Source organism: Brienomyrus brachyistius, unplaced genomic scaffold (genome assembly GCF_023856365.1).
Source record: "Brienomyrus brachyistius isolate T26 unplaced genomic scaffold, BBRACH_0.4 scaffold35, whole genome shotgun sequence".
NCBI lineage: Eukaryota > Metazoa > Chordata > Actinopteri > Osteoglossiformes > Mormyridae > Brienomyrus > Brienomyrus brachyistius.
The window spans coordinates 3,493,289-3,516,496 of NW_026042310.1; the positions used below are offsets into that span (position 1 = coordinate 3,493,289).

The 23,208-nt window shown below is 48.3% G+C and overlaps 1 protein-coding gene across 1 annotated transcript in view; it reads right to left on the reverse strand.

Moving 5' to 3' along the window:
• Positions 1–8,316: 8,316 nt before the first annotated feature.
• LOC125721705 (Down syndrome cell adhesion molecule homolog) overlaps positions 8,317–23,208 on the reverse strand; it is a 68,116-nt gene continuing 53,224 nt past the window's right edge. The window contains 18 exon segments of the mRNA XM_048997692.1: positions 8,317–9,573; positions 10,408–10,710; positions 10,879–11,061; positions 11,177–11,326; positions 11,624–11,739; positions 11,856–11,886; positions 11,994–12,170; positions 13,782–14,072; positions 15,275–15,463; positions 16,456–16,554; positions 17,671–17,834; positions 18,947–19,064; positions 19,259–19,412; positions 19,511–19,630; positions 19,632–19,645; positions 20,106–20,261; positions 21,635–21,781; positions 22,268–22,508. Of these exon segments, the coding sequence (XP_048853649.1) occupies positions 9,257–9,573; positions 10,408–10,710; positions 10,879–11,061; positions 11,177–11,326; positions 11,624–11,739; positions 11,856–11,886; positions 11,994–12,170; positions 13,782–14,072; positions 15,275–15,463; positions 16,456–16,554; positions 17,671–17,834; positions 18,947–19,064; positions 19,259–19,412; positions 19,511–19,630; positions 19,632–19,645; positions 20,106–20,261; positions 21,635–21,781; positions 22,268–22,508 (2,970 nt within the window). The 3' untranslated portion in view covers positions 8,317–9,256.

Genomic DNA, 23,208 nt, shown 5'->3' on the forward strand with positions numbered 1-23,208 from the left:
TGGGTTGGGGCTGGAAATATTGAGCAATACCCTGTGTATCACCGATGTTTGTGACGTTAAATGCGTATAATGTATCGTTTGACTGCTGTATGGATATTTTGTGAGGCTCTCAATGAGCCTTTTCGTTTAGCAGTCCGCTAACATGTTCAACATTCAGCGCGGCGTACTGTAGCACTGTGGCCTCCCTTACAGCGGGTGGCGCATTTTTAATTTCAAACCTTTCAAATCTTAAATTCAAATCTTAAAAACGATTTTAAAATCGAGGGAGGAAGAAGGGAAAGAATCATTCTTTTTTTTTTAATGAAAATGTGCCAGTAAGTGTACAGTGGGTTTAACAGTGGATGAATGAATTTAACACCTACGGCAATAAAGAATAAGTCACAAAATCAGACTATAAATCGTAAGTATAATGTGTGTGGTTTTGTGGATTGTAACTGTTTGCAGCGCACTAGGCGTACGGCATTTTGGGTGTAAACTATGACATCGTGTACCCAACATTATCGTGTAAGCATTTCTCATTGCATAAATTCAAACTATTTATGACAGACTGAGTTGAAATTGAGCTCCCAGTACATTTCTGCGCTCTGTTAAAACATGCTCATTGTTAAATAAATGTACTTCCGGTTTGATCTTCCATGTACAATCTGTGTGATGCTTCTTTATCAGGTCTAGTTACCGTCGAGTGACAGATTACATGCCTCGCATAAATTCCCCAAATTTGTTCCAATATTTTCCAAACCTCGCGTATTTCAATACTGTATGGAAACATCTGAAGAAAATATGTTTCAAATACGTGAACAAGAATCAAGATAAAAATATACAACTCTATAAAACAGAGACCATAGCGAGTTTCACTCATTTCTCAATTTATGGGTGTGTGCTTGTATAAAATATACATTTTATGACTCTTCTCTGGTGCTGATTGATGAAGGGCTTCTTCCTTGCTTGTTAGGTCTTCAGTCCTGCTCCTAGGAGCCTGTTATGAACTGTCCTAGCAGTGCGCTTCACACCACTTAATGATTCCCATTCTTTTTGAAGGTCACTTGAGGTCATCCTCCGACTTATGACGCATTGCAGGATAAGTTGACGATCATCTCCGGCATTAGGAAGTTGCTTCTGCCCTCTACCTGACTGGGTTCTGCTTATTCCCAGTGTCTCCTGCTTCACCTTGTTCTTCTGTACTGCTGTCTTAGAAATTTTGAACCTGGAAAGATCGTAGCCTTCTGCCCGCAGAACCAGAATTAACCAAAGCAGATTTTTTTGCTATATTTTACAAATATAGAGTGGTCCCTTAATTTTTTTTCCAGAGCTGTATTTTTAATGTAGAGTCCAGTATTTAAAATGCAAATGCATTTCATCTTATAGATGTATGAAGCATGATGTCTTCAACACTCGGGGATCTTGAACACCATGGAAGGCTCAGTCAGTAGACATGGAAGCAAGATCACTGTCGTCATGGTGACAGGCATAGCGACAGGGATGGCATCGCTTGAAGCATGAGTGGCATGTCTGCTGGATGCAGCTGGACCACCCAGTATTGCTAAGAAAAGCCTTTACTCATTACTGTTATTTACTGCTGGAATGTTCTGGCTTCTCGCCCTTAATAAATCTCTTTAAAAACACTCAGCTGAAGCGAGGACTCCACACTGCTGCAGAAGGCCGGCAGCGTGATGATGTTTTTGTTTAATTTTAGGTGTGGAGGGGCTCGTCAAATAAGCGGTCAGAAATTAAACACCGGCCTTGATCGAACCAGCGGAGCCATTTCATTCAAACTCCTTAAGTAGCAGGAGAAATTCAGTTTGAAGGGATCTGATCTTGGTAAGTTGGGTGTCAAATAAGCTGAGGCTGGTATCTTTTCTGGCATTGGGATTCCAGTGTTTGATCTGAGGCAGTTTGATCTGTACTTGTCATTGGCTTGGTAGTCTACCGGATTTAAGCGGCCTGGCCTAATCCCTCATTCTCACTCCTCAGGCTGTAAATCGCACACTCATCGCCGCTGCTTTGAAATTAACATGATTATTCATTCGTTCTCCCTTGTTGTTGATGAGCTGGGCTGTTGAATCTGTTTGTGAAGAGAAAAAGTATTAACGAAACACAGCGTGTTCCTCTGAAATTCAGCAGCATTGAGGTGACCAAGAAGTCCTGAAACTGGAGGCGGCTCTGTAAAGACAGATCACAGCCACCCCGTGGGACGAAATGTTCTTGCCCAGGGTTTAATTAGAGCCGATCGCGGCCATGAGGGGGCCGAGGACGACGGTGACCGGACTGAAGATTTCCATCGGAGTCACGTAACGTGAATGTCAGAGAGAAGGAAGCAGCGGCCACTTTGAAAGGCACTTTTACTTCCACTGGGGTCTGCGGCAAAAAAAGCTGGGATGCTACCCGAAAAAAGAAAAGTAAAGTTAAGTCAGGCATCTGTGGGGCAGCTTGGGGTCCTTGGGGGCACATGACCAACAGGCCTGGAGGCAAATCTGGTCATTATGCTGAGCATGGAGACCCACAGTGCTGAAGGATAGTGAGAAAAAAGGGGGAAACGGTACTAACTTGATGGATGGGGCAGCTGCGGGAATCCCTTTCCTCCTGCTTCTGGCCCACATTTTTCCAGCCTCATTTCCCATGAAGATGCTATCATTCACCGGCCGCTTTGTTTTCCCATGTCCATGGCGGTAATTTTAACTAGCAGCCAGCAGCTCTCTGAGTCTCAGACCGCTTCTCACTGAGCTGCTCCTGAGAGACGCTTTAAACGACCTCACAGAGCCCGTTACTGCAGATGTGAAAAGAAGCAGGGACCATCTGCGTCTTAGGTTAGACAGCAGCTACACAGGGTGAAGGGCCCGGCGTCCCGCAGAACAGTGCCGAGGGCCCCGCGTCCCGCAGAACAGTGCCGAGGGCCCGGCGTCCCGCAGAACACTGCCGGCGGGCCCGGCGTCCCGCAGAACACTGCCGGCGGGCCCGGCGTCCCGCAGAACACTGCCGGCGGGCCCGGCGTCCCGCAGAACACTGCCGAGGGGCCCGGCGTCCCGCAGAACATTGCCGAGGGGCCCGGCGTCCCGCAGAACAGTGCCGAGGGCCCGGCGTCCCGCAGAACAGTGCCGAGGGCCCGGCGTCCCACAGAACACTGCCGCGGGCCCGACGTCCCGCAGAACACTGCCGGCGGGCCCAGCGTCCCGCAGAACAGTGCCGAGGGCCCGGCGTCCCTAAGATCAAATTCCTACTCCTTCAGGAAAACTAGTTATGCAAGAACGATGATAAATTCACACTCAGTCTGTCAGTGTCTGGAAGACAAATCCACTTGAAAAAAAAAAAAACAGAGGAGGTCACAGGACAGCAGCTAGGGGTGTCATCTCACCGCTAATTATAGAAGTAGATCAAGTCTTTTCATGGGAAATGGTTGAATTATTGCTCATCATTACTCTAATAAGATAATTATAGATGATTCTGTTGATTATTTCTTTGGTCGTGTCACCCAGGCTACCATTTTAATGAGTATCTCCAATCTCCCAGTCCCACTGGCAGGATTTAATTGTTCTCCAATAACAATGAGAAAATAAAACAAAAGTGGGTTACTGAAACAGAGCAATAGCTAAATGTGGGTTAGGGTAACTGTGTGGCCTGTAGTGACAGCGTACAGCCCCACCCCCCCGGTACCATGGAAACAAGGAGTGGGCCAAACCCACCATGTGAAAAGGGTCAGTCAGTTAGCTGGGAGAAATGCCCAGGAGATCCGCGGTCCGTTAGCGTCAGAACACAAGGTGCCTGAAACCGCTGCAGGGCACGAACACCACATTTGTCTCGTTTGCCGCAGTCTGGGCTTTTTAAACGATCAGTGGTCAGTTAGCGGTCAGCTAGCGATCAGTTATCGGTCTGGCAGGCACTCCGAGACCCGCAGCTGGCTTTCCGACCGCCGACATAAGCAGCGATGAATGGATTCACGCACAGAGCACTGAGGTCTCTTCACGTACGCAGGAGGACCACGCGTGATGACCAGCATAAGCGGTTCGATAATCTGACGATTTACGGCTACGCTAATCCACTCTCAGGCAGCAGGGAGCCTGCGGACACAGTAAGCAGGGGAGAAAAGACAAACCAAAGATCTCCTGTCCTTTACTTTGATATGACCAGTTAGACCAGCACATCAGCCTCTTCCGGGCAAAGCTACAGTGAAGGTGGGGGATGCGGGACCTCCTACAGGTAATCGGGCACACTGCAGCTTGGGTTCCAGCAGCACTAGTCTAAGCATGACACATCGAATTATCTGGCAAATGGGAGTTATATCCATGGGTTGTGCGTGTTGCATTCCCACTGGGGGAAAAAAAGGCAGCACTCGGATGTAACAAGTGACCTAATGGCTGGTTGATTTCTAAAGGATCATCAACTCACTCATACTCTGGACTGCGGTGCTCGGAAGACAGTTGTGCGGCTCCTCAAAGCACATTGAAACGTTCCAGATATTCAGAGCCTGCTCACCAGTACATCATAGGTTTATGCCCATGTACTATAGTAGTAGTTTGATATTAAATGATCAGCTTTGTTTTACTCAGGCAACTAAAAGCTAATAACTGGCACATCTGTAGATCCGTCTATTTCACCCCACACTTCAGAAATAATCACATATATTCTGATAATCAGCAGCAAAGTAGCAAAATGAAAGCAATATCTGTTTCCCAGCATGTCTCTGTCGCAAGATCATCACTTAAGTTGGTGACTAAAGAAAACCTCAAAGCTTGCTCTTCATCTACCAAGATATATTCAGCGAGGGAGCTTTTGTATTCTAAGCCTAACTGCATCAGGACCTGCACCTTTCCAGCCAAAATAACATCAACAATTCCTATTAACCTCCACAGTCCTGAATTTTCTCCTTTTATGGGTCTCAGTGAGTTCAGCACCCAGCTGTTCCCCATGCTCCTAATTGGTTAATTAATCAACCAATCACAAGCCAGGGCACAAACCTTAATTAGTCCACTCAGGGCCTATCACGATCACATTCTCATGCCCATGTGTGAATTACATTCAGTTTAATGCTGCCTTCACGTGCTATTGGAATTACGGTAAATATGGAAATTGCATTTGAACGCTCCCTCAACTTGTATTTTTGAGAAAAAATTATTTTTGGTAGCAGAGTTTTCAAATAGGGATGACCTTCAGCCTTACCAATGTGCTGGACAACAGGACACTTTCAGTTGTGGATGGTCCATAATTATTTATTTTCAGCAATTAATACAACTAATGTTAGCTGTTGCCTGTGTACATATGCAATCTGTATACATTTTACCTGATATAGAACAATGCGGGGCGGTATGGTGGTGCAGTGGTCAGCACTGTTACCTCACACCTCTAAGACCCGGGTTCGAGTCTCCGCCTGGGTCACATGTGTGCGGAGTTTGCATGTTCTCCCCATGTCGTCGTGGGGTTTCCTCCGGGTACTCCGGTTTCCCCCCAAAGTCCAAAAACATGCTGAGGCTAATTGGACTTGCTAAATTGCCCGTAAGAACGCGTGTGTGAGTGTGCCCTGTGATGGGTTGGCCCCCCCATCCTGGGTTGTTCCCTGCCTCGTGCCCATTGCTTCCGGGATAGGCTCCGGACCCCCCGCAACCCAGTGGTTTGGAAAATGGATGGATGGATAGAACAATGCTTTTTGTTATTCTATCCATAGCCAATGGACTACTGGTGCGATGCCAAGTTTACTTCATGTTCGCGTGTTGCTGTGTCATTTCTCTTGTGCATCACGAAATCAAAACAGGATTTTTACGATTTACGATTAATTTTTTTCGCCAACGAAGCGCTTGAATATGACTCCTAATTCCGACTTTGCATATGGGAAGTAGGACTATCCAACTAGCACTCGAAGGCAGCATAATTCCTGAACATTCACCGATCACATGGACTGTACTGCTGAAACCATGACACGACTGTCTCAGGTTGATGATGTCAGAGGGTGCCAGTCCCTAATGCTGTTTATTTTTGCTTTCTAACCGCATGACTTTTGATGTCCTTGTGGGGTGAAAATGAAAGTGGCTTCACGCATGGTCGTGACACTGCTGGAGGACAATGACGCCGAGTATGATGGATCTCCAGCGGGAGATGTTCACACTGCTGACCTCAATCCAAATGGTCACATGGTTAGTTTTTGTCCTAAGCTAAACGGTCACACAGCAGCATATGCTCCAGATAGCAGGACACACGTCTCACTCCCAGACCCACCTCGATTGTCAATTTTTAAGGTTAAATCCATTCAGTACTAAAGCAGAACTGATACAGTACAGACACCCATTATCAGTTGCTGACAATGGCTGACCTCCCATTGGTTACTTTACTTGTTTTGCATCAGGTTAAGCCAATAGGAATGTGGCTGATAAGCCGGCATGGTATGTATGTATAAACCCAGAGCAGAAAAGGACTGTGAACATTAACGTAGTAAATCAGGGTCTTGCGTTCGTCTTGTCAAATGTCTTTGTGAAAGTCTGAGAGATTGCAACCAAACATGGCACGGAAACGCCTGACTGGCGCACATGGTATCCAACCCGTGCAGAGAGCTCACTCCGAAGGTCTGCAGGATGTCACAGGTACGGGAGAGAAACCTTCCCTCCCCCAGCAAGACATTCATTCCGCCTCGGATGGCAGGATGACCTTCCCGGATTTGGGAACCGGACCATGGCAGGATAAAAGGTCAGAGCGTGTGTGCTGTGAGGAATCAGCAGACCCTCTGGTTCACGCTGGTTCACGCTGGGTGCTTTGGAGGGTGTGTCTATCTGCATGGATTATTATCGATGCCTCATGTTTATGGTTGTACTTGTCAAATCAACAGAGGATGCCAAGACCCTACAGCCTCCATATCATGCACTCTACCTGTTTACTGTCTCTGCTACGTCACTGGTGTCATTTGTTTAGCTCCTCCCGTTTATGTCGTCCACTCCCTGCTCCTGTTACATCAACAATGTCTACTCCAGGTTTACTCCACCTCTCCTCTTCCCACTTGCTTAGCTCTTCCGCTTCAGCTTCTTATTCAGCATCGCGATCGACCCAGCAATTCCCGGGATCTTATGGACCGGGATCCGTTCTTCCCCCCCCCCCCCCCCCGTACACGCTGTGCACACTGGGATCACAGCCTGGACACCCTACTCCTGTCCTCCTACTTACTGAAAATCTAATGCTTAGAACAAGGGCGCAGATATGGTTTCTGCATTGGTAGGGACCAAAGCCCCCCACCCCCAAAAACACATACGCTATTCTCTGCGATACTGGTAGAGACATGACCATACCCAAACCTAGAAAGATGCAACCTGCAGAGCAAGGCAACGGTGCATTGTGACACCCTGAGGATTATCAGTGCAGCGACGTCGTTAATTAGATTTCTAACCCCCCTCCTGTATGAAGGTGTGAGACGTATCAGCCTCACAGCTGACGTCTGCGGCCCCGCAGTGCTGTAAACGTGGAGGTGTCGCGTCCGGCTGCGGGTCCGACTGCGGGCATAGAGCTTCCAGGAAAGAGAGACACAGGATCCACTCAAAACAGGCACCTTAGGTGCGTCAGTTCGCAGGTCATCTGCCCCCTTAAAAGAAACTGCCTGGAGTTGGGAGGATGCTGTACTAAGGCCCTTAAAATGAAGAACAGACCCCATAGGCAGAGACTGGACAGCAGAACCTGCGCAGGATTCAATAAATGCAGCCGCAGTGCATGCTGGGGGAAACCTTAGTTCCAGATCATGTGACTCCTACCAGTACACCTCAGGCCATTCCCTCATTACTTACACGCTGCTGGCCGGACGGCATATGGCTTTCGCTCCTTTGTTTGGTTCGGCTCCTCCTGGATAGCATTTTTAAAAGCACGTCACGAGCATAAAAAATTAACCAGGGCTTTATGACGTTCATAATTACCATGATCCTTTGTAAAAATCAGGGGTTTTGTACTGTACTATTTCTGAACTCATCACGGCAGCTTGATACATTCAGACACACTGCCACCTGCAGGCGGGAAGTATGTAGTGCAGGATGTCAGCTTAACAAGCGTGCTGATGGGACATCAGCTGCGGCTCTGTTACACACCTGATTGGGAAGAAACCATTCAAACAACATTGGGGGGGGGGGGGGCGTCATGTAGGGCAGGCAAACTAAATGGGGTGGGCTGATCCACAACAGCAGGTGGAGCCCTCTGGGGCAGCAGCCAGTGGGGTTTATGGGATGTATTTGAATGAGGGCATTATTGGTTGCTGAAACATCAGGTGAGCTGACAGACCAATCAGCTTAGAGAGTGCTGGAACAGGCCTGGTCAATCCATGTAAACAGAGCAACCTGCGGGGTAAAACTAATGGGGAATCGATTTGTGCAAACATGACTAAAGATTTTATTAGCCAAATCCATTTCCCTGTAATATCCACAAATTAAATTTTAGCTTTTATAGATACAATAAATCTTCACATGGTAACATTTCATATTCTGACAAAACATTTCAGCTGGACTTCCAGCCATTAATATTATAATTATTATTATATTGGTCATCTTCATCATCACAATTACTGTCACCAACATAATCGTCACCCTCATTATCGGTCAGCACAATCTCATTATCATTAAAAGTAGACATTATCATCTTCATAATCGCCATCTTCATCGACACCAACATCATTCCAGACATGCTCATCACCCTCATCCTTATCACAATCGCCGCCATCTTCATCATCCTCATCACCACCACACTTTTATCATCGTCGTATCTTCATCGACATCTTCGTCATCGTCATCATATGGTTATCAGCATCTTCATCATCATAGCCTGTTTCTTCGTTCTCATGCATTCGTTAAAATTTCATTTGAAAAGGTCATCTGAGACGTATGGATGGCCAGGGACATCTGAAAGGGGTTTTTCTCCCCTTCTCAAATAAATCTGACAGCTGACCAATCATTAAATAACTGTGTAGCCTAATAAAATATACAAATAAATATAAAGGAAGGAATGCACAGATAATAAAAAATGGCAGACTGTATGGTAAAGATAGTTTTTTTTTTTTTTTAAATAACAATATCCACCACCATCATCATCATAATCTTCCTCTCCATGCGCATATTGTTGCTAAATTATACTGGCAGTAGATATTCTTAAGTATGAATGTTCCAGTAAAAAAAATTAATAGTAAGAAAAAAGAAGTACTTTCTTTTAAAAGGGAATAAATGAGTCCGTTGTGGAGCGTGGTGTACACGTGCGCTGTGTGTGTGTGTGTGTGTGTGTGTGTGTGTGTGTGTGTGTGGGCCTGCGCGCTGTGCTATACCAGCGTGTAGGACTTGGTGTAGGGGTTACTGCCCGGCTTCAGGTGGCCCCGCGAGTCCAGCAAAGACTCCTGGGAGGTGCTGATCTTGGCAGTTTGGCCCAGTTCGCGAGTTTCCCTCTGCGGTAACGTGGCAGCTGAGCCGGGGGGCCAGGCAGGGGCCTCGGTGGGGACGGGCTGCCGGGGGGCCGGGCGTTTTAGTGGCCGTGTTTTCAGGGGCTCCAAGCAAGCCTGGGCGCCTGACGCCGGGGCAGCCGGCCGGCTCAGCAGGAAGTCCATGCGGAGGTAGGGTGGCAGGTGCACCGGTTCACCACCTGGAAGGCAAGCCAATCCAGCAGTCAGGGCAAGGAGCCCAGACAGCTCTTAGATAGACGGACACAGACAGGTCAGGGATAATCACAGACAGACACAGACGGGTACAGGGATAATCACAGACAGACGCAGACGGGTACAGGGATAATCACAGACAGACGCAGACGGGTACAGGAATAATCACAGACAGACACAGACAGGTACAGGGATAATCACAGACAGACACAGACGGGTACAGGGATAATCACAGACAGACACAGACAGGTCAGGGATAATCACAGACAGACACAGACAGGTACAGGGATAATCACAGACAGACACAGACGGGTACAGGGATAATCACAGACAGACACAGACAGGTACAGGGATAATCACAGACAGACACAGACGGGTACAGGGATAATTACAGACAGAAACAGACAGGTACAGGGATAATCACAGACAGACGCAGACAGGTACAGGGATAATCACAGACAGACACAGACAGGTCAGGGATAATCACAGACAGACACAGATGGGTACAGGGATAATCACAGACAGACAGGTACAGGGATAATCACAGACAGACACAGACGGGTACAGGGATAATTACAGACAGAAACAGACAGGTACAGGGATAATCACAGACAGACGCAGACAGGTACAGGGATAATCACAGATAGACACAGACAGGTCAGGGATAATCACAGACAGACACAGACAGGTCAGGGATAATCACAGACAGACACAGACGGGTACAGGGATAATCACAGACAGACAGGTACAGGGATAATCACAGACAGACACAGACATAGAAATAAGCACACAAAAACACACAGAGCTGACCCGGTTCCTACCAGGCCGGTGCGCCTTGGGAACGGCCACATTTGCGACGCGCACAACGTCCTGCGGCCGCGGCGGCGAGGCAGTGAAGCGGCAGATGCCGGACTCGGAAGGCGTGCTGGAGGCCAGGCTGTCGGTGTACTCGTGCACCCCGACGGCGAGCTGCTCGGACGACGTGTCCGACACGAAGCACTCGGTGACAGTGAGCTTGCCCTGCCTCAGCTGCTCCTCCAGCCGGGCGTGTTCGTAGGCCCGCGCCAGCTCCTCGTAGGTGGACGAGGCGCTCTCCGTGGAGACCATGCTGCTGCGTGCGCGATCTGCATTTCCGAACACAAATGGGTGGCTCTTTTGTAGCCGCTCAAACAAGCCCTATCTCTCGTGAACCTTAAAATTCGTGGTGCCTGCAGTACACGTAATCAGGCATTGCTAGAGACAGCCCTAATCCGCTGTCTCGAAAGAATTATGTCCTCTGCAGGCTGCCGTACCTGTATCCTGTGAGGGACTAGCACTGTAGCTATCGCTCTCTTTGTCGCGGGGTGTGGGCAGCCTCCAGCCGCTGCTCAGAGTGTGGGATGAGGAGGGCCGGGGGGGGCGGCTTAGCGTCCACTGGCTTGCGTAACGGCTCCGGGCTGCGGGGCCGGCTTTGGCGGTACGACGAGCTGTGGGGTCTGTGGGGGTGGGAGGCGAGAGAGAGGAGGCGAACAGTCAGTCCTGAAGTCACACAAAAGCATCTAATAAGTGGGCAAAGGATCATGGGAGAGTGTGGCAGAGTTCTGGACTTACTGGTTCCGGGTCGTGCGTCAGACACATCCACTAGGGGGCCAGTGGCCTGGGAGATGGACTGGTAGTGGACTGTGTGAGTCACCGTGGTGGACTTAGGCTTGGAGGTCTCCCCAAAGTCAGTATCTGTAAGCAACACTGTGGACCGGTCATCTGAGGGGGAGAGGGGGGGGGCAAAAGTTAGAGAGGGAGGAAGAGAGATATGGGGAGAGGAAGAGAAGGAGGCAGAAAGATGGAGAGATAATCCTCTCAGTGCTGCATGTATACAGAAGGAACATTTAGTGAATATTTGGTGTCTCATTTCAGTCTGGCCACCAGGTGGTGTGTTGGTTAAGGAAGCCGAACTTGATGTGTTGGTTGGCATCTGGTGTGCATAGGTTCTCTATAAGCCTCTTGTCTGAAGTACCCTCATGTGAAGGTTGTGTGCCGTAGATGGAGAGCGCCCCCTACCTGTGGTCTCCATGGTGTCTCTCTCCTCTATGAGAAGCTGAGCGCGAGGGATGTCGATGTGCATCCTTAGCGTCTGCTGCTGCTTGTTCATGGTGTCTGACGGCCTGGTGTTTTTACTGAAAAACGAACAGCGTGACCAGTGTCTGAATGTGTGAATGAAGCTGTTTACAGCGAGATCTGAACCATATTTTCACCATTTATTATCGTAGATAGGATCCAAGCTCACGCTTACCTCATAAGCATCTCTGCCAAGCTTTTCGCATCTGTGGACAAACGTTTTTCCCTTAGTTAGCGTTTTGCTTATTTATAGATTCACTTGCCGTTCCCACGTCCGTGTGTGTGTGGGGGGGGGGGGGGGGGGGGGTCTTACCTCTCAGTCTCTTCAGCCGTTGCTCCCTCCTTCTCCTCCTGAGCACCATCAGCAGGATGATCAGCAGCACCAAGCCCGCCAAGATGCTGGGGATGGTCACCATCATCTTCAGGCCCTCATTGGCAGACACGCTGTCCTTGCTCTCCACCACAGTCTTCACCAGGGGTGGAATGGTACCTGATGGAGGACAATTGTCAAAGCTCGGAACGACTGGGTCATGGAGGCATTTCTCTTGAAGCATCACACATACTGTAGCTCCTCCTGTGAATTAGCCTTTGACATTTCAGGCCAAAGTTTATCGCTATGATCTGTGGTCTTCTGGTTTCTCATAACCTTTGCGGAGATAAAATCTCCCACTCGTGGCTGGCACCTCTCGGCTCTTGTGTTCAGAAGTGTTTAGCGTTTGAAATATAAGGCGATAAAAACCTCATACTCTTGACCATCCTGAGATATATCAACTTCTTCACATTTGCATTCCCATGAGACTCTTCTCCACAGAGAAGTCGGCACTTAACCTTCATTTGAATCTGGCACTCAGACCCAGCTGCCTGAAGCAATGATGAATTTGCCCTCCCCAGTGTTGGGGCTTGGCTTTTATGCACAGAGAAGACGACAAATATAGCATGGCCCGTCCAATGGGCAGTTGGGCTTTTGGGGGGGGGTTTAGAGTGCCTGACAGGAAATCACTGAGCAACTCCCCCGTGTCCAGTAAGTCAGCAAATGATTTAATTCACAAGACGGCGATCAATACCCCTGCGACACGGGAGCATCGCTAAGAACTGGAAGGGAGCGGTGAAAGTTAGCAAAGTCAGCAAGAGATTCAGTGACGTGTGACGGTCTCGTTCATCAGCGGGCCCAGAGCCTTAACGGCCTCTTAAAGACTACAGTAGGTGAGGAAGCTCTCTTCATTCCAGGCCAGAGCATGGCACTGATAGGAAAGCGTAATGAGCAAATAAAACCCTGCCTTTCTCTTTATACTGCTGAGATAAATGCCTGTCGCTTGGCAGATGATTGCTTGCTGGGAGAGTTAAGCGAAGCACATTTGTTTTTGGAGAGATTGTTGAAGACTGTGTAGCTCTGCAGTATAAATAGGACGACAAAGTGCAAGAATCTCTGCATGAAGACAGATTGCATGATTCTCTACATAAAGACAGCGTTTGAGACTCTCTACATGAGGACAAAGGGTGTGACTCTTTAAATGAGGCCAGAGTGTGCTACTCTCTACATGAGGACAGATGGTGTGACTCTCTTCATGGAGACAGAGTTTAAGACTCAACATGAGGACAAAATGTATGACTCTACATGAGGACAAAGGGTGTGACTCTCTAAATGAGGACAGAGTGTGTGACTCTCTACATGAGGACAGATGGTGTGACTCTCTTTATGGAGACAGAGTGTGTGAATCTACATGAGGACAAAGAGTGTGACTCTTTAAATGAGGACAGAGTGTCTGACTCTATATGAGGACAAAGGGTGTGACTCTCTCAATGAGGCCAGAGTGTGTGACTCTACATGAGGACAAAGTGTGTAACACTACATGAGGACAAAGGGTGTGACTCTACATGAGGACAAAGGGTGTGACTCTCTAAATGAGGACAGAGTGTGTGACTGTCTACATGAAGACAGATGGTGTGACTCTCTTTGTGGAGACAGAGTTTAAGACTCGACATGAGGACAAAAAGTATGACTCTACATGAGGACAAAGGGCGTGACTCTCTACATGAGGCCAGAATGTCAGAGGAGAGGACAGACAGCATGAGCTGAAAAGGAAGAAGGAGGAAGACTCACTGCCGTCATAGCTGAGAGTGGCAAACATGGCTGTCTTCTCTGCAAAACCGGCACTGTTGGACACCTTCATTCTCAGCTCATACCAAGTAGCCTCTTGCAGGTCGTACAAGGTGTAGCTCTTGGTCAGGGATGCACGCTGAGCAGTCGTCCAGATGGAGCTGTCCACCGGGCGGTACTCCAGGACAAAGGAGGTGATGGGGCAGCCACCATTGCTCCAGCCAATCAGGTTCAGTTTGACACGGGTAGAGTTGATGCTGGCGAACAGCTCCTGCTCTTTGGAATACTGCGGCTCTGGGCAGGAGTAATGAACAGATCAGTTTCAAATCTGAGACAGCAGTTCTAAACCTGAGAAATCAAATCACAAATGCAAAATCACAGAGTTGGTTCAGCTGCTCTGTAATCAGCTTTCATAGCCTGTCTGGTTATTGACTGCTAGCAATGAAGAGTCATATTGCTTCTCCAATCAGAGCTATGTTTTGTATACAGAGGCTACGTTCACACTGCCAGCCACATCGTTCAATTCCGATTATTTGCTCCGATCGGATTTGTCTATCTTGAAGGTTCACATTCAAAACTACAAGTGACCTGTATCTGACCGCAATCTGAACGCATGGGTCCTCTGAAATGTCACGCGTGCGAATATTGATATGATATTTCACGGGTCATCTGCGTCACCAACAACAAAAAACGTCATATCTGTGGGACAACTCATGGCATTAAAAATGGAGGCATTAGTAGCTCACGCATGTATCGCACTTTGCTCTGGAGGACGACAAACAGTGAATCAGCTGTACATGAGCAGGTCGAAAAGGAGAAAAAAAAGTCAGGCTTTTTCTGTTTTCGTAGTTATTGCTGGAACTGCTGCACCAAGAGATGTGTGGGTACGAGCCTGCCGGCGCAGGCTGATGATATCAGCGCATGCGTATAAGCAAAAAGCCACATGAATTCCGATCTGAGCGTTCACATTCAGGTCGCATGGCCACGATTCGGATACGTATCCGATTTAGTACCACATATGAAAGTGACACAAATCCGATTTGAAAAGATCAGATTTGCGTGTCCACACAGCCCTGAAAAGATCAGATCCGTGTCACATTACGGCAAAAAAATCCGATTTGAGTCACTTCAGCATGGCAGTGTGAACGTAGCCAGAGTCTATTAATTGGTTACTTGGAAAGGAGGCTAAGCTCAACTGCACACATGAAATAGGAACTTGCATCAGCAGCCGCAGCACATAAACATTGAGCATGGCTGCCCTGAGGTAGCGATGACCAGATGAAGCTTTATGAACCATGTGCTGTATTTTCTGACCCCACTAGATGGCGCTCTCTGTTCAACAAAGGGCTCAAAGCACGCCCCAAAACAAACCTAGAGTACCATCTAGTAGTGTCAACAAATACAGCAAATTTGAAACTTCATTCAGCCATCACTAACATGGAATAAAAAAAAAGAAAGCAAAGATATTTGTGCAGCTGGTGGGGAGAGAATGGTACCTTTGCCATGTGTCTTGGCCTCAATGATCTCGCTGATGCGGCCGGGTCCCACCCCATTGTGGGCAGTAAGTGTGAATTTGTACCACGAGCCGCACTTGAGGTTTTCCAGCCGGTAGAATCGCTCGCTGGGGCTGATGGAGAAGTTGCCCCACTGCTCGCTGTTGTCCTCTGAGTATTGCAGGACATACCCTGTATGGAGCGGGGACATTAGTGAGGGTCTCTGACCTTCACCCACCAAGTGGTATCTGTGTCAATGTCCTCCTGCACCAGCATTTCTATGGGTGTTTCGCAATATGTGTACTTGACCATACTCATGTTCTCGCCTACCCATTTTACATCATCTTCCATTGTCAAAGACCAGGTCCAATACTCAAAAACAGAAGTTCAGAGGATGGTAAAAATCCCCGGATGTTGTCTTGCCCCACCTCATCAACTGAGACCAATCCTAAGATCCATTGCACGCCAAGTTCATTCTTGGGAGGCAAGTTAGCAAGACCGCTCTTGCCAAGACCATAAGTACGGTCTTTGCGTTCTTGGTTATGAGAAACACCTTAAGACTTTCTGAATGTGACTTTAACGACCAACACAGGCAACATGATAAGCAAGCAAGTCGGGGTGGGGTGATTTTGTTCAGTAAGTCCAGGAAAAATGTTAAGAAGGTAAATGTCACAATAAAGGTTCACTAGGGTAACAATGACATCTGGAACTGGTTAAATGTGTGACTGATAGAATGCAGGATGCTCTGGTACAAGCCCACTATACAAGAGTACACAGAGGTGGGCGCACAGAGGCTCAGGCCCCAGCTGAAAGCTGATTGGTCCACGAAGTATCCCCTTCACTGTCACTCATAAGATTCGAAACATATCATTGGCTAATGATATAGTAGGCATCTCTATGAATTTTGGCTCCTCCTATGCCCCCCAACCTTAAAAAAATCTTAGAATTGCCCTTGGTCCTCACACATAACGCCATTACTACTGCTGCAAACTTCTTTGTTCCCTGGTCATATGGAGGGACACAGCCTGCCGTGTGGACACTCTCCCTGAGTCGCTAATCGAGAACCAATCATTAAAGCCAGTAACAAACAGTGCCAGCCCCTCACTGGGCTTCTCTCCAGCATCAGAACCGCCAGCCATTGCACATTTGCCGACTCACCATACATAAATGATGACCTGACTCACCCCTGATAGAGCTGCCCCCATTGTCTCCAGGGATCCAGGAGAGGGTGATGGACGTGGTGGTCGTCTTGGTTACCGTGAGACGAGGCTGGTCCGGAGGCACTAGGAGAAAATGTCGTTATTTTTTTGGTGGGTCTGTGCTTGGTTGACACACATCCTGAGGAGCATTCAGGAGGCACACACCAAGCTAGAGGACAACAGAAGAGAAGAATCAAGATCTCCTTCGGTAGTTAATGGACAGAACAACTCCAGGACCAAGCAGAAACACATGTTCTGGATGCTTAAAATTGCCTGCTGACATTTCAGCTCTTCTTTATTCATGGTGATTTGGGGTGGTCCCTTATCTCAAGGCAGACAGAATTTAGACTACATATACAGGGTTAGGGGTTATACAGTGCTCTCAGGAAGTCTTGGGAAGCTTGTATAATTCTGTAAAAATGTTGCAAATTTATTCCATTGACATGCGATGTTAAGCATATCTGCATATTGTCATGGATTGCGCGTCCAGTCCTCGTGTGTGCCACGCCCCCCGATTATCCACATGTGCTTCCCTGATTGTGCCCAGCTGTTTCTTGTTATTTCGGCTTGTTTCGTGTATTTAGTCCACGTCTAAGTCCGTCTGAGTCAGATCCGTCATTAATGTTCGTCACCGTCTGCCCTGTCTTCCCGGAATAAATCCCCGCATTCCTGCATTTTCGCCTGCCTGCCTCATCCTTCCCCACTTCCCGCCTGCCCACCCAGCTGCAATCATAACACATATATCTTCCCTACAGACATTATCTTTTTATTAAGTGTCACTTTTGTTGACCTTGACATTCATTTCTTTTCTTCCCATTTTGCTATTAATTGCCATTGTAGTCACTGGCTCCCAAAGGGATACTAAACACAAATGTTTGGTGCATTATGTTATTGCAAAGGTGTTACTAATTAAAAAGCACTCAACGAGACTGCTTGGCAATTAACTTGTTAACACAGAACAGCTCCTTTAGAACTATAATTTGGGTTTCAATTTATTACTACTTGAAATAAATGTTTTATTAACAATTACTGATTGTTTCAATTTTGATATATACTTTTGCAAACAAATGATTCAAGTAATAATTTTTGCTATGAAAGCAATAGGTTTGTCTTTTTTTTTACTGAATTGCGCAAGCATCCGGAGACTGAGCACTGTATGTTGGGTCAGTTCACCATCACACAGAGTTTTGTCTTGTTTACCTTGAACCTGCAGATTAAGCACAATTTCATCCGATCCCCAGCTGTTGCTGGCCATGCAGGTGTAGTACCCAGAATCCTCTGCTTTCACCATTCGGATGACAAAGCTACTGTTGCTATGGATACTGCGCCTTCCGTCAGTGACCACAGGGGCAGGATTGCCATTGCTGAAAGAGGGCAGGTTATATTCTCATCACCATGGTACTTTCATGTGGTTTTAATGCTGAACTCTAGTTGAATAAACAGATGCTATGCCTAGAAGAGCAAGGACTGCTGACTTCCATTTGGTACAGCTCTATCATCTGGTTGGCTGCTTGTAGTTTAACAGCTCTTTCCTGTTTGTCTTCCTTCCTTGATCCTGTTACTCCGCAGCTTTTTCCTATTTTCACTTCCTGTTTGTAACAGCTTTGTCCTGTTTCCTCTCCCCTTTCCTGTCACTCTGCAGCTTTTTCCTATTTTCACTTCCTGTTTCTAACAGCTTTGTCCTGTTTCCTCTCCCCTTTCCTGTCACTCTGCAGCTTTTTCCTATTTTCACTTCCTGTTTCTAACAGCTTTGTCCTGTTTCCTCTCCCCTTTCCTGTCACTCTGCAGCTTTCTTGTGTCTTTTGCTATTAACAACTTTTTCCCGTGTGCCTTTTCTGTTTCCTGTCTTCCTCCTGTCTTTCCCATGTGCTTTTCCTACTTTCTGTCTTGTTCCTGTCTTTCCTGTGTGTCTTTCCTGTTTGTGGTCTTCTTCATGTCTTTTCTATGTGGCATTTCCTATTTCCTGACTTCTTCCTCTCTTTTCTATGTGGCATTTCCTATTTCCTGACTTCTTCCTGTCTTTCCCATGTGCTTTTCCTACTTTCTGTCTTGTTCCTGTCTTTCCTGTGTGTCTTTCCTGTTTGTGGTCTTCTTCATGTCTTTTCTATGTGGCATTTCCTATTTCCTGACTTCTTCCTCTCTTTTCTATGTGGCATTTCCTATTTCCTGACTTCTTCCTGTCTTTTCTATGTGGCATTTCCTATTTCCTGACTTCTTCCTGTCTTTTCTATGTGGCATTTCCTGTTTCCTGTCTTCTTCATATCTTTCCTCTGTGCCTTCCTCTTCCTTGTTTTTCACTTTTCCTGTTCCCTGTCAGTCTATATTTTCGTCCTATTTGCCTCTTACGTTGCGTCTCTTGTTCCCTTTACTGTACAGCTATCACCTGGTTCCTTTCCTTCGCCTTTTCCTGCTCCCAATTAACGAACAGCTTTTCCTGTTCGCCTTTTTCTGTTATTTCCTGTCAAACCTGGGTTACCTGTCCTTCACCCATTTGACGGTGGGGGATGGGTCCCCGACTGCCCTGCACGGTAAGATTATGTCCCTCATCCAGGGTGTTGTGACAGTGCCGCTGAATGTCAAGATCCTGGCAGGAGCTGGGGAATGAGATGAGATCGTGTCATGTGACCTTTCAACTTCCTGTTTGCCTTTAAAGGTTTCAGTAATGTGTGAGAAATACGCCGCCGAAATGCACAGAATCTTCCCTCTTTGACTAAATGTGATTAGCTGTGAATTTCGGTCTTAACGGAGCTGGGTGCGGCTGAAGGCAGGTGAACCGTTAGCTGTGTACCTTTGGGCAGCGGCTCCACTGTGATGATGGTGCTGGCATTGCCCCGACCTGCCTCTGTGGCTGCCACCACCCAGATGCTGTATTGTCGGTTCTGGACCAAGTTTGGGATGCGGTAGAAGAAGACATCCGGCGAAGCTTCGAACTCACTCATGACCTGTGGAACGTCGGAGCGGCACGGGGACCGTGAGGAGCGGCACGAGACACTTCGGCGGGAGACGGCAGCGAGGCGATGCGGCCCCTTTTGCCCTGTACCTTAGGGTAAGGGTTGGAGCAGAACACCGTGTACTTCCTGATGACGCCATTGAGCTTCAGCGGCGGCAGCCAGGAGACGAAGACGACGGTGCTGCCCGCAGCCGCGGCTTTTACCCCCACCTGGTGGCCCAGGGACTGGAGACAAGACGGGAAGTGAGGTGGGGGGCGACGGAAAAGGGGCCGACAATAATTTCTTACGTGTGATACACACATCATGTTGACGTACAGGCAGTCCCCGGGTTAAGAATGCCCGACGTACGGAACAACTCGTACTTACAAACCGCCTTTTACATTAAAACTCGGAGACTAAATCGGAGTTAAATACGATGGTTTGTATTGAACACGCGCACTACTTTGTGATGCTGGTGAAAACATCGTGCAGCTTCAGCAGCTCCTTGGCTCATGATACAGTACAGTATTGCATGTAGTTACTTTATTTATTACTGTATAATTCATATGTAGTTTGTTTTATTTGCTATCCTGACTTACCTACAAATTTGACTTAAAGACTGACTTAGGGAGCCGATCTTGTTGTCAGAGCTGCCACCTATCTGAGCTCCATTCCCCGCCCCACGGTGCCCGCCCCCCCCCGTACCATCTTCTCTGGTGCGGATGAAGATCTGCTGGCTGCGGGCACCGTCACCGGCGCGCGTGAAGGCCAGCACTTGCACACTGTAGTTGGTGTACTTCTCCAGGCCGTCCAGCTCTAGCGACGGCTGCATTGTGGTCACGTTCCAGATTTCGCCGAGCTCTGGAGGGGAGCGGCGAAAGGTCAAAGGTTATCCGATGGGCTCGAACGCCAACTCCACGACACATATGAAATGTAACGGAAACGCAAGGCACGCGCAGCCAAGAGCTCGGTGAGGTCACCGGTATCATGAGCGCGGTGCTGCAGGACCATTCTTATGCAGGGAATAAGCCGTCTTGAATGAGCTCTACACTGCCACCTTGTGGCACGCTGGAATATAAGCAGGCTGCCCCTGTCATATCCACAGCCACATCCAGCGAAACAGAAAGGGACATGGATTGGCGCAGCTGTCATCTGTTTAGACGCACTAGCCACAGAACCTTGCCTGTTTAAAATGGTCTTTGAATATTTCATCAGTGGCTCGGCCTGTCAGACTGTGACAGCAAACTGGAGCATCTGTGAAATTGGTGTGACAGATTTGGGGGTCAAAGGTCACAGCATGTCAAAAGTAATAAGAGTGACCCTGTGGATAAGCCCAACAGAGACCAGCCTCTATGAACCTCTATGGAGCGGGGGGGGGGGGGGGGGGGGTTATACTACAGAAACAGATGTGGAAATAATCCTGAATACATGCTCACACAGATACTGGGGGTAATAATCTGTATCTCCACTCTGTTTTAATCCGGCTCCCATGCAGCAGGGAGCAGTGCGGTTAACTGACTAAGGTCAACGATTAAGACTATGCCTTCCTGCTGTGGGTTATGAATGTTAACTAGTTTTGCTGAGAATGTCAACGCAGTCTCCACAGGGATCACGAGCCCCTCTAGACAAGGCCGGCTGCCAAACAGCCATGTTAATATACTAGCCCTACTGTGAGAGTCTCCCGTAGTTGGGGGGGGGGGGGGGGGGGGCAAACAGAACATGGAATGGGGGGCAAACAGAACATGGAATGGGGAATGCTGGTTTATTAGGATAAAGGGAAGTGCTCAACACCACACAGCAGCAAATACAGACACAGAAGAGCACTTCGATAGAGGAGAAAACAAAGAGAAACTGGAGCGGGGATGGTCCTGGACACAAACTGGGACCAAGGGCAGGGGTACAGGGACACTGATTGGCTCGCACTCGAAAGCTGACTGGCTCCTGGAAGCTCCCTCCCCTGTCGCTCACCGATTTTAAACCTCATTTACTGAAGATAAGGTTGGCCACATATTATGAATTACACCCCCCCCCCCCCACTTAAAAAAATCCTAGGATGAACCCGGAACGAGGGACAGAGAGAACTAATCAGTCACCTGACTCCCTGCATGATCTCCCTAATAACAATAATTTGAATAATCTCCGTCACCATCACTATTATGTTAAATATTCATAGAATTGAAGAGGGTGAGTAAATGCTTCCAGAACCATTGGCCCACAGAGGCCCGGGGCCGCACCTCCGTCAGGCAGGTTGGCCCAGTAGATGACGCGGAAACCTTGGAGTACGCCATTGAGGGCATCCTTCCCGGGCGTCTGCCAGGACAGCGAGATGCTCTCGGCTGATGTGGCAGTGGCCTGGACGGTTTCAGGTGGCCGACTGGGCACTAAGGACGGAAATAGAAGACTGTAACAAAGTGCAATTCGCAAGGTGTCCACTAGGTGGAGATCGTGTGCCTTTCCTGGAACCAAAAACGGTAACAGAAATAAATGGGACTATGGAGTTAAATGTGAAACCTAAGGACTGACTGCACGAAAATCACAGGATCACAACTGGGTGGAAAATGAAATTTTAATATTTATTAGTCTTGTCAAACTTGCTTTCTGCTTTTATTATTTTACTGAAAAGACTTCATAACATGGTTCTGAGCCTATCAGTCCTCTTAATCAATGTAGTAAATATTCAAAGCAAGGAAGCAAAGTTATTAACAGCAAGGAATTAAACTGAAAGTATCATTTGCTTGTGGAGAAGCTCACAGGTTTAGAGTGAGTATGCTGGTTAAGATTAGGGCTGTCAGTCTCAGTCCAGTTTAACCACAGATGCTTCACTATTCTGTGCAGTTCCGTCCTACTGTCAGGGTGCTGTTACTCACCATCCTCCAGTGTGGTGACCACCACCTCTTGGGATGACGGTCCCATGCCAGCACTGTTGCCGGCCTGCACCACCACTCCATAGCGGGTGAACTTCCTTAGGCCATCCAGCAGAAGCGTCTCGCCGTCTCCCGTCGTCTCTGTGGTGACCACGTTGAACTGATGGCTGCCGGCCATGCTGTGCTCGCGGTAGCCCACCTGGTAGCCGCGGATCACGCCGTTCTGCAGGTGCTTCTTGGGTGCCTGGAGGGATTCAGACACTATGGTAAGAGTCCCAGAGCCGCTCCCCAGTTAAAGAAAGTCAACTGATGCCATCGCAATCACCCCTTACTGACAGAATCTAGGGAGAGGTGATGTCAGCTGGACAAAGAAAATAGCCAGTATAGCCAGATCAGGATGGCATGGGGTGGTCTCCATCCTGACCTAGCATGGGTTGGTCTCCATCCTGACCTGGAATGGGGTGGTCTCCATACTGACCTGGCATGAGACTGCTCCGTACTGACCTGACATGCGACTACCCCATTCTGGCGTGGCATGAGACCACTCCATACTGACATGGCATGAGACCGGCCCATTCTGACCTGGCATATGACTGCCCCATACTGGCCTGGCATTAGACTGCCCCAAAGACCCCCCCCATACTGACCTGGCATTAGACCGACCCAAAGACCCCCCCATACTGACCTGGCATTAGACCAACCCAAAGACCCCCCCCATACTGACCTGGCATTAGACCGACCCAAAGACCCCCCCCATACTGGCCTGGCATTAGACCAACCCAAAGACCCCCCCATACTGACCTGGCATTAGACCAACCCAAAGACCCCCCCCCCATACTGACCTGGCATTAGACCGACCCAAAGACCCCCCCATACTGACCTGGCATTAGACCGACCCAAAGACCCCCCCATACTGACCTGGCATTAGACCGACCCAAAGACCC